This window comes from Chanodichthys erythropterus, chromosome 19 (assembly GCF_024489055.1).
Source record: "Chanodichthys erythropterus isolate Z2021 chromosome 19, ASM2448905v1, whole genome shotgun sequence".
Taxonomy (NCBI): Eukaryota; Metazoa; Chordata; class Actinopteri; order Cypriniformes; family Xenocyprididae; genus Chanodichthys; species Chanodichthys erythropterus.
The window spans coordinates 19,929,453-19,939,456 of record NC_090239.1 but is presented as its reverse complement, the minus strand read 5'-3'; the positions used below and the strand labels follow the sequence as shown (position 1 = coordinate 19,939,456).

Genomic DNA, 10,004 nt, shown 5'->3' with positions numbered 1-10,004 from the left:
ACTAGGTCAGTTTTGTGCCACAACGAAGTAACTATTTTCCCTCTACAGCAGTGGTTCTCAACCAGGGAAATGAATTATATTCAAATATTTTACTCTAGAACTTACAGTTCTTCACAAAATGAATTGTGTTCAACTATTTTTCTTCAGCACTCCCAGTTTCTTTAATAAAAAAGTTTGAAAACAAGCAGCTTTGTCATAATTATGGCAGAATCACCAGAGTAAATAAAAATAAAGGTTATTTTGTTGGCATTTGTGGTTCCATGAAGAACCTTTAACATCCATTCTATTGGACAAAAGGCTTTTTTTGTATCGTTCTTTAGATTATTACAAAGTTCTTCATACTACGTACAAATTATTATTTTAAGAACTGTTCACTGAAAGGTTCTTTGGGTAACCCAAAATGGTTCTTCAATATGGTATCACTTGAATGCATTGTAGCCTACTATATATGAAAGGGCCTTCAAATATGCTGTGTGGCAATGGGAGGCCTTCAGGTCAAAAAGCTGAGAACCATTGCTCTACAGATGAGTCTATAAATCTTATATAATGAATAAGTATTTAAATTCTAAATACATTTTTAAAAAGTCAGAAAGCTCTGACACTATGTTGTTATATAAGGATTTAAGAAAGATTTAAGAAAGTTCATGCACTTTGTGCCTGATGTTATATAGAAGGCAACTCAATGGAGTAAGAAAGATTATGAATATTTGCATTTACAATTGTTATTGTTACATTTCAGCATGTGTTTTGGTCTGTAAAGTGCTGAAAATACACTAAGATTATTGTTTTCTTTCTGTCGTCAATAAAAAAAGAAACTGACACTTTCAGGAAAATGACAGTAGGCCTATATAAAAGAGGTTATGTAATACTTTAATACAGAAAACACAAATAAAAACCATTTATTCATAACAGAAACCCTATTCATTTAGCTTTGCCCATTAATCCTAATTATTTCTATATAGACTGCTGCATCCTAAAATACTACTGAGTACATCAAGGGAGCCAGAATGAGAGACTAAGCTATAAATCTCTTAGTCAGGAGAAAATGGGACTTTTCTAGTTCAGTCAACTGGCTCAATTAAAAGCAAAGATCTCCCACTATCTTTCTAGGTCAAGTAAGGCATTTAAATGTAAGTTAAAGACAGCCTTCTGTGGTTATGTAACCCTGTGACACCAATTCTCCAGCAACTGGCAAACTCTATTTAATCCCTACTCCATTCAAAATGGACTGATGAAATAATAAACCAACAGACTGTTCAAGGGCACATCTACACTATGTGGCATGTCGGACCTCTCTCATGTGTCAACTAATCTTTCTGAACAATCAACAATGCTGTATAGGATATAGGATGCTGTATAGGATAAAAGTGTTTAAACAGTGTGTTTATACCATAATTTGGTGTTGCAGAATGAGTGGCTTTCTTTCAAGCTGACCATGAATTCGTTATAACTTCTGCTCAATTATATCTATCAAATTTCAGCTATATGATTTACAACAGGGTAAAAACATGATGTACAGTGAAACATTTGCTCCCAAAATGTTATTGATTACTATTTTTTTCATCTTTTAAGAGATAGATCAAATGTTGGAAATAAATAACGTTTGTAGAACATGTTATTGATAAATGAAACAATTGCATGCAACATTGCATGCATCACATTATATATAAAATCTTTAAAATTCCTTTAAATCTGTCTGACACGTAAAAAATGTTTCAGATGGATAATAGTTCTAAGAGACATCTGCCAATGATGGGTACAAATACTGAGCACGATAAACTTTAATTCGTTGCAATGAACAGCAGCACAGCAGGTGATTCATCACAGCAGATGGTGTGTTGCTTTGGATTCATGAGGTTTATAAAATGATACTCGTATAAACTAGATTAAAGCAACTTTGTGACGTTTTTGAAGCACTGGAAAATGACATTTTCTGTTAGTAAGAGATCATTTTAAAAGAATGAACTCACCCAATTTCTGCACCATCGCCTTATTTCCAAAAAAAAACAGCCTTTGTGTCTTGTCACTGAGTCGCAGTTCCGAGAATTATTTCCAGACAGGAGACAGATGACACTTTCTTAAAACGTCTTGCATGAATCATGAGTCTGCACACAGCTTACCAGACTTTATGATATAAGCCACAGTTAAAGACCGATGTGCGCTTTTATGATTCGTTGTGGCTGCAGGGCTGTGAAGATGTGCAGTGTCGGTCGGTAAAACTAGACTGTGCAGCGCGCAGATGGAGTTTTGAATTATTAGTACACTTGTGCAGTACATCGCTGTTATATTAGGGTACTGTGAAGCTGTGTATCCCCATAGAAACTAACTCCTCCCCCTCACAGGCTCCATCCAGATGTGATTTTGCGAACAGCAGCTCCTCAATCTGATTATAGGAAGCATGGCTGGAGTCCACTTTAATCCCGATTAAAGAAAAAAAAAAAAAACTCTCCAACATCCACGCGCTCATAAAGACACAACAGGACATGTTGATGACCCATAAGCACTCAACATTTGTCCTGAATCTGTGACAGTGACCACGTTTACATGCACAGCACTTAAGATTCAAATATTCTGGTTATGCTTATTGGAATATGTAGGCCTAATATATTATGCATAATACAAATAAACTATTCTCTGGACATAGAACTGGAAATGCTCACTCTTGCATTTTATTATGCAGCAATTTAGTAATTTGGGACAATTTAATAATAAAAAAAAAAGTAATTTAAACACGTTAATTCTAATTCATGTCCTTATTTTTATTTATTTTTTAATACACAAGACGAAAAAAAAGGATCATTGTATGTTTTTTTTATGTTTGTAAAATGTGGGTTAAAAACAACCCAAGTTGGGTTAAATATGGACAAACCCAGTGATTGGGTTGTTTTGACCCAGCGGTTGGGTTAAATGTTTGCCCAATGTGCTGGGTAGTTTTATTTAACTCAACTATTGTTTAAAAATGACTATATGGCTGGCTTAAAATGAGCGCAAAATATGTTGGAAATTAAAAATCAGACACATAATTACTACACTCTAAAAAATGCTGGGTTAAAAACAACCCAAGTTGGGTTGAAAATGGACAAACCCTGCAAATGGGTTGTTTTAACCCAGCGGTTGGGTTAAATGTTTGCCCAACCTGCTGGGTAGTTTTATTTAAACCAACTATTATTTAAAAATTGCTATATGGCTAGCTTAAAATGAACCCAAAATAGTTGGGAAATTAAAAACCAGATGCAATTAGAGACAACAATAATAGACAAAAGGTGAATGTTTATTAATAAGCTTTAATATTTTATTAATATAAATTTAATAGTTTAATATTTTATTAATAAGCAATTTAATAAATGTTTGTTGTTTAATAATTATTCATTGAACATTAATAAATGTTCATTTCCAACATACTTTGGGTTAATTTTAATTAAGCAATACAGTAATTTTTAAACAATAGTTGAGTTAAATAAAACTACCCAGCAGATTGGGCAAACATTTAACCCTACCGCTGGGTTAAAACAACCCAATTGCTGGGTCCATTTTCAACCCAACTTGGGTTGTTTTTAACCCAGCATTTTTTAGAGTGTAGAGGCAACAATAATAATCAAAAGATGAACATTTATTAATAATCAATTTAATAAATGTTTATTATTTAATTATTATTAATTAAACATATTAATAAATGTTATTTTCCAATCTATTTTGGGTTCATTTTAAGTGATCAATAAAGTGATTTTTAAACATCAGTTGAGTTAAATAAAACTACCCAGCAGGTTGGGTTAAAGATTCAACCCAACAGCTGGGTCAAAACAACCCAATCGCTGGGTTTGTCCATTTTTAACCCAACTTGGGTTGTTTTTAGCCCGGCATTTTTTAGAGTGTACTGTTTGCTCCAAACATGTTTCTTCAATAGCCTCCTCAAATTTTATTTAATATCATCCAAATGTACCTATGCTTGGACACGTGAAGAAATAAATGGATGTTATTATGATGGATGTTCTGAATACGTTAGCAATTGTGTCTAATTTGCTGTCTGATTTCTAGAAAATGGAATATGTAGCCTAGTGTTTCCGGTTATGGGAATCAGGTTAATCGATTCACATTAACATAATCAGTGTTGGGGGTAATGCATTACAAGTAACTTGAGTTATGTAATCAGATTACTTTTTTCAAGTAACTAGTAAAGTAACGCATTACTTTTACATTTACAACAAAATAGACCTATCTGAGTTACTTTTTCAAATAAGTAACCTTAAGTTACTTTGTTTTCCCATGTATTGACTGACAACTCTCCAATGTTGAGAGAAATCGAGAGTAAGTGCAGAGGCATTGTGTGTAAACATGACATGATTATTGTAGATCTAGACTAAATATGAGATTTACTAATCTCACTTGAACAAAAACTGAGTCAGTATTCCTCAAAATGAATAATAACAGTGAAATGCAATACTTTATGTATTTAATCTCACTTTATTAACCAATGTCTTCACTGCTGACCTTCTATGATCCAATTCAACCATACTAATGACTTTAGATAAAATGACTTTAGATAAACATCACATTTGTGATCAGCCTGAAGTTTATTCATTTCACTTTTGGTGTGAAAGGGCCTTTACATTAGCCAAAATTAGACCTTTTTTGTCGTTATTAAAAACAAAGCCCAGCCCAGGTGAGAAAAAGTAATGAAAAAGTAATGTAACGCATTACTTTCCATAAAAAGTAACTAAGCAATGCAATTAGTTACTTTTTTAGGGTGTAACTCAATATTGTAATGCATTACTTTTAAAAGTAACTTTCCCCAATTCTGATCATATTCATATACAAACTAACAATGACCATATTCCGCTTAACATAAGAATATTCTCGAGCAAGCGAGTTCAATGAATCTGACATTTAAACAAAAAAATGAAACAAAAAAAAAGCTGTACTCCCACAATGCAGCCTGTCTCCTCACTAATATTTCACTGTCTCAGACTGTGCTGGGAGGTGGGGTAAAAGAGGACAATTTGGCCTAGATAAAGATTTGTGACGCTCTCTTAGCACAGATCTCTCTGTATTGAGAGGATAAATGTTAAAAGATATACAATGCAAGCTCATTCTGTGCTTCCTCATGAAAACCATATAAAAAAAACCCCCACTATGCTCTCTAAAAAAAATTCAGTGAGAATTCAGAGAATTTTGAATGAGCAGCTCTGATCTGAAGGCTAAAACTCCTCCCAGTTATAATTCTTCACTCAGCATATCTTGCCTGCTATTTAAAACCACCAATGACACATGCAGCAGGTCAAAAATAGTCAGGACTAGAAACTTCCCCAGGTCGCAGGGGTACCATGGTGGAGGTATGTGCTAAAAAGACAAGGACTATTCCCAGAGAAAAACAGAGTAAACACTGAGGATAATGTAAATTATCGAATTATCGCATTCGAATAAGTAAGTGACTCATTTTTAATGCTTAGTGCATTTGTTTTATAGGCTCGAAAAAACATCTCACTTCTCTTGTTTTATTTAACTTGTAGAAAACTGTCAAAATGGCAGCTGTTTTGAGTCAGTTTATGGAATTTCACTCAGTCCATGGGACAAATGTGAGACTGGACCTCTCAAGGACTCAGGCCACCCGAGTAGAAAGTTTTGCAAATGGCGTCTGCTTCAGTAAAGACCCTTTAAGCCCTGGCGAAATCTTCCTAGTGGAGATTGAAGAGAAAGAACTGGGTTGGTGTGGTCATTTAAGGATTGGACTTACTGCCCATGACCCTCGAACACTGGAAACTGTGCCAGAATACTCTTTGCCTGATCTTGTGGAAATGGGAGACAGCTGGGTGTTCGCAATAACAAGAAACCACAATAAAGTCACTGAGGATGGAGGAGGAGAAGTAGAGGGTGGTGAACAGCCAAATATAGGTGATGAGGCAGGAAACAAGCCTAAAACATTTTTCACAGACACTCATCTGTATATAGAAAACATAGGCATACCCAAAGACAAGTTGGTGGGACGCAGTCGACCCGGGAGGTACAGTCACATCCTGGATGATCTGTACAAAACCAATGCTTTACCCCCTACTGCCCGCCGCAGTCGGATAGGGGTTGTTTATGTACCTAAGGGACAAGGGTATGGCGACATGCACATTATCATCAATGGTGAAGATATGGGAGCCTCTGCCAAGAGGATCCCCACCAATAAGCCGCTGTATGCTGTTGTGGATGTATTTGCAGCGACTAAATGTGTTCGGATTGTCCAGGTGGAATATGGCTGTAAGTTTAATTTTTACTTGCTAATATGATTTGACATTAGTAACACTGTGACAGATTATAATGATTCCTCTCTCTGCCCCTGTGTTTTAGTTGCTTCATTGCAGACACTCTGCAGAAAGACTATTCAGAAACACATCATTCACAGAATGGCTTTGGACTGGTTGGAACTTCCAGAGTTACTTAAACACTATTGCAAATATGAATGAGCAAAACCTTTTAAACATCTGGGTAGATGCAGCAAAGACTTTTAAGACTGAGAGTCGAGAATGTTTTTCTTTCTTTCTTTTTTCTCCCTTTTGAACATGTCATCTGAAAAATGTATTAAATGTTCTTCAAGCTCAAGCTTTGTAGATGCAAATTATTAGATCAACAATGGCATGATCATTTACAATGTTGCTAAAATTTGCTAATTCTACTCAATTTCAATCATTTCATTCAGTATGTTTTGGTACTGACAAGTTTTAGGATTTTGAATATAAGCAAATGAGAAAAAAAATATGTGAAATGAGTAAGAAATATTTATCATTCTTTATTATTTCTAGGTCTCAGAACATCTTTTCACATGTGGTCTTCAACCACAAGAACCCTATACTGTACTTTCATTTTGGACCCCTGTATTTTGGACCCTATACTGTAATTTCATTTTTTTTTTTTTTTTAAGACATTTCATGCAACATTTCATACCATTCATTATTTAGCCTACCATGAAAATAACTTTATAATTAATTGATATAAAAAATTAAAATAATAAATAAAACATATAGTGCACAAATGAGTCACAACATTTCTCTTATGTATGTAAAATGTTAATTAAAAAAGTTATTTGTAAATTTTGTAAATGCAAAATACTTGCATTTTCACTTGGGGTCTCCGATTTTGGATCCCACTGTAGCCTATTGCATTATTTTACTTTATTTTTAAGATTGCAATCCCATTCCATTTCATAGCAAAGGCCTACTATTTAAAACTTTATCGTATTAATTGATTTAATTAGTCATCAAAATTTTAAGTATCATATGATTTGTACCTGTTTTAATTAAGATATTATTATATCAAGCGTTTACCACGTAGATATGAGTGTTCGGTTGATCTACACTGACACCTATCGGTCCTTTGGGGAAAGCGCAACCCAGCAGTTTTGTAAGGGTCACGTGACCGGAACATTATCGTCAGTTTCTCTTAGCTTGTCCTCATACTTGATCTGCACACAAAATACGCTGTTTGATTTATCTATAGATCTCTGGAAAACAATGTCATTTTGTTCATTTTTCGGGAAGGAGGTTTATAAAGATCATTTCAAACCCGGTAAGTAATGTTTCTGATTCATTATTTAGGCTAACGTTACTCTCCACAACTAGCCTCCTTTTCCTCTAGAAAGATTATGATGTAACTGTTTAGAAATTGGATGAACTACGTAGAAGAAAACCAAATTTTATCACCAATTTTTTTACTGTTCTATAGCTAAGGAAAAAAAAGTGTGTATTATGTTAATTTAAAAAGAACATTTTCCTGTTTATTGTCCTCTGCAGGTATATATGCTTGTTCCCAATGTGGACATCCACTCTTTTCAAGCAGATCCAAATATGCCCATTCCACCCCCTGGCCTGCCTTCACAGAGACTATCCGAGAAGACAGTGTTACAAAAATGATGGAGTCATTAACAGCCTACAAGGTCAGAATCGGATTCAGAAACATTAGTTAATATTTAAAGACCACAAATATGTTCATATGTTTTTATATATTTTTACATGCATGTGCAGGTTCTGTGTGGTAAGTGTGGTAATGGACTAGGCCATGAGTTTCTGAATGATGGGCCGGAGGAGGGCTTGTCACGTTTTTGAATATTCAGTCACTCGCTTAAGTTTGTCCCAAAAGGTAAGTCACCACCACCAGCACATGTCATTTTCTGTATAATATAGCAGTGTCATATGGCTTTATACTTACATAAAATAACTAAGTAACCACTTGAATTCATTCTCAAACTTTTTTCCCCCATCAGATAAGGTTGATAAACACTAAGCGAGGTGATTGTCCATGCTGATGAGGCTGCTGTTGCTTGCACACTGGTAACCGGATGTTCAGCTCATGAAGTGGACAAGGAAAAGCCCCCTATTGGAGGTCCTGCTCACAGATATATTACGACCATCCGGGACACCACAGAGACTAAAATAGTTGATATATTTTTATACTAGTCTGCATAAGCTAATACGAAAGTGCAAGATTGCTCATGAATGAATGAAATTACTTACTGATAAAATCAGTCTGGAATATTGCTGATGTAAAATGTCAAAATGTCTCAAATCATTGAGATTATTAGGCCTATTATCAATATTATCATAACAATACAATACATTTAACATTATAATAGCATTATTAATTTATATATAAGGTAAACAGCCCCTGAATGAATAGATGATGCCGTTAATGGGAAGACTTAACTTAACCACAGATTTAACCACAGATATCACCGCTTTTTCATGTCAAAACCAAACTTGCCTGAAAACATGATGACTGGGTTTTGTTTTAGTGAGCAATCAGCTTGGTGAAATTAAAGGTACATCTCTGTAATGGACGAGTGTTTACTGAGTTTTGATTGATGAACTCAAAATAAGATGACTATTGAAAACAACAACTGATCATCAGTTCACAAATAAAATATATTGTCTAAATTGTTACTGCCTTGAGTTATTATTTTGGAATATATGTAAAAATACTTAAAAACACTAACTTGATGACATTTATTCTTGGTTTTAATAAATGGAATATTAATTACATTGTTAATATAAAAATACAAAACAGAATTGTATTTGGTTTCTTCCTTTCTTCTTCTTTTTTTTATTTGGTAGTGTAAGAAATGTTAATTTAACCAGAAAAGTGTGACAATATTAAGTGTAACTGAGACATGAATTTACATTTGATTTATATGACAAAAAGTTTACCGCCTCATTTCACTACACCAATGCACACAATGTGTGTGTATATATATATATATATATATATATATATATATATATATATACCCATATATATGGGTCGTTGACGAATAAGGTTTTTAAAAGTGTAAAAAAAACATAATGGAGGTATAATTAAGTGTTAACAATGAGATTTGGTGGTTTTTATAATCAATTAACACTGCGTTTGTCATTCTTTACAAGATGGACAAAATTTGTCACCAAAAAAGTCATTCGTTTTAACCAAAATTTTGGTTTTACCGAATGACACTTTTGGTTATACCGAATGACAATATGTTGCTAGCTAGCTTGCCCTTTTATATTGGTTACTCCGAATGACATCAATGAAATACATTTTTCTGGACATTATCTCTCATAACAAAGCAATGACTTCTACGCATAATTTTAATACCATTTTGCACCATGTTGATATGTTATAAAATTATGCCAGAATAAAAAATAGATACATTTATTACATTTTAAGATATTTTAATCACAAATGAAATGGCTGTATTGGCCTTTGGACGGTTAAACCAAATCTTTAAAATACCTTTGAAATACAATTAAAACCTTTTGGATTCAATAAAAGAGATTAGTTGTACTACCTTACATACTTTGGATGTCATAGCTTTGTTTGTTATTATTATTAAGGCCTTTGGACAAAAAAAAAAAAATTATATGTGTGTGTGTGTGTGTGTATATATATATATATATAATCCTGCATGAATGTGTTTCTTTATTGTATGCGACATAATTTATTGAAATTGTTCTAATTACATCGAAACTGTCTTTTTATTTTGTTTTCCGTTATTA

General features: G+C 33.7%; 2 protein-coding genes across 2 annotated transcripts; both read left to right on the top strand.

Annotated features, from left to right (window-relative positions):
* The first annotated feature begins 4,705 nt into the window (after positions 1-4,705).
* On the top strand, positions 4,706-6,572 carry neurl2 (neuralized E3 ubiquitin protein ligase 2). The gene is made up of 3 exons (XM_067369848.1): positions 4,706-5,421; positions 5,508-6,240; positions 6,331-6,572. The coding sequence occupies exons 2-3, from the start codon at positions 5,520-5,522 to the stop codon at positions 6,444-6,446; spliced, it is 837 nt and encodes a 278-aa protein (XP_067225949.1). The 5' UTR covers positions 4,706-5,421; positions 5,508-5,519; the 3' UTR covers positions 6,447-6,572.
* Positions 6,573-7,396: 824 nt separating this feature from the next.
* msrb1b (methionine sulfoxide reductase B1b) lies at positions 7,397-8,979 on the top strand. The gene is made up of 4 exons (XM_067369644.1): positions 7,397-7,545; positions 7,770-7,912; positions 8,001-8,115; positions 8,240-8,979. The coding sequence occupies exons 1-4, from the start codon at positions 7,491-7,493 to the stop codon at positions 8,257-8,259; spliced, it is 333 nt and encodes a 110-aa protein (XP_067225745.1). The 5' UTR covers positions 7,397-7,490; the 3' UTR covers positions 8,260-8,979.
* Positions 8,980-10,004: the final 1,025 nt, after the last annotated feature.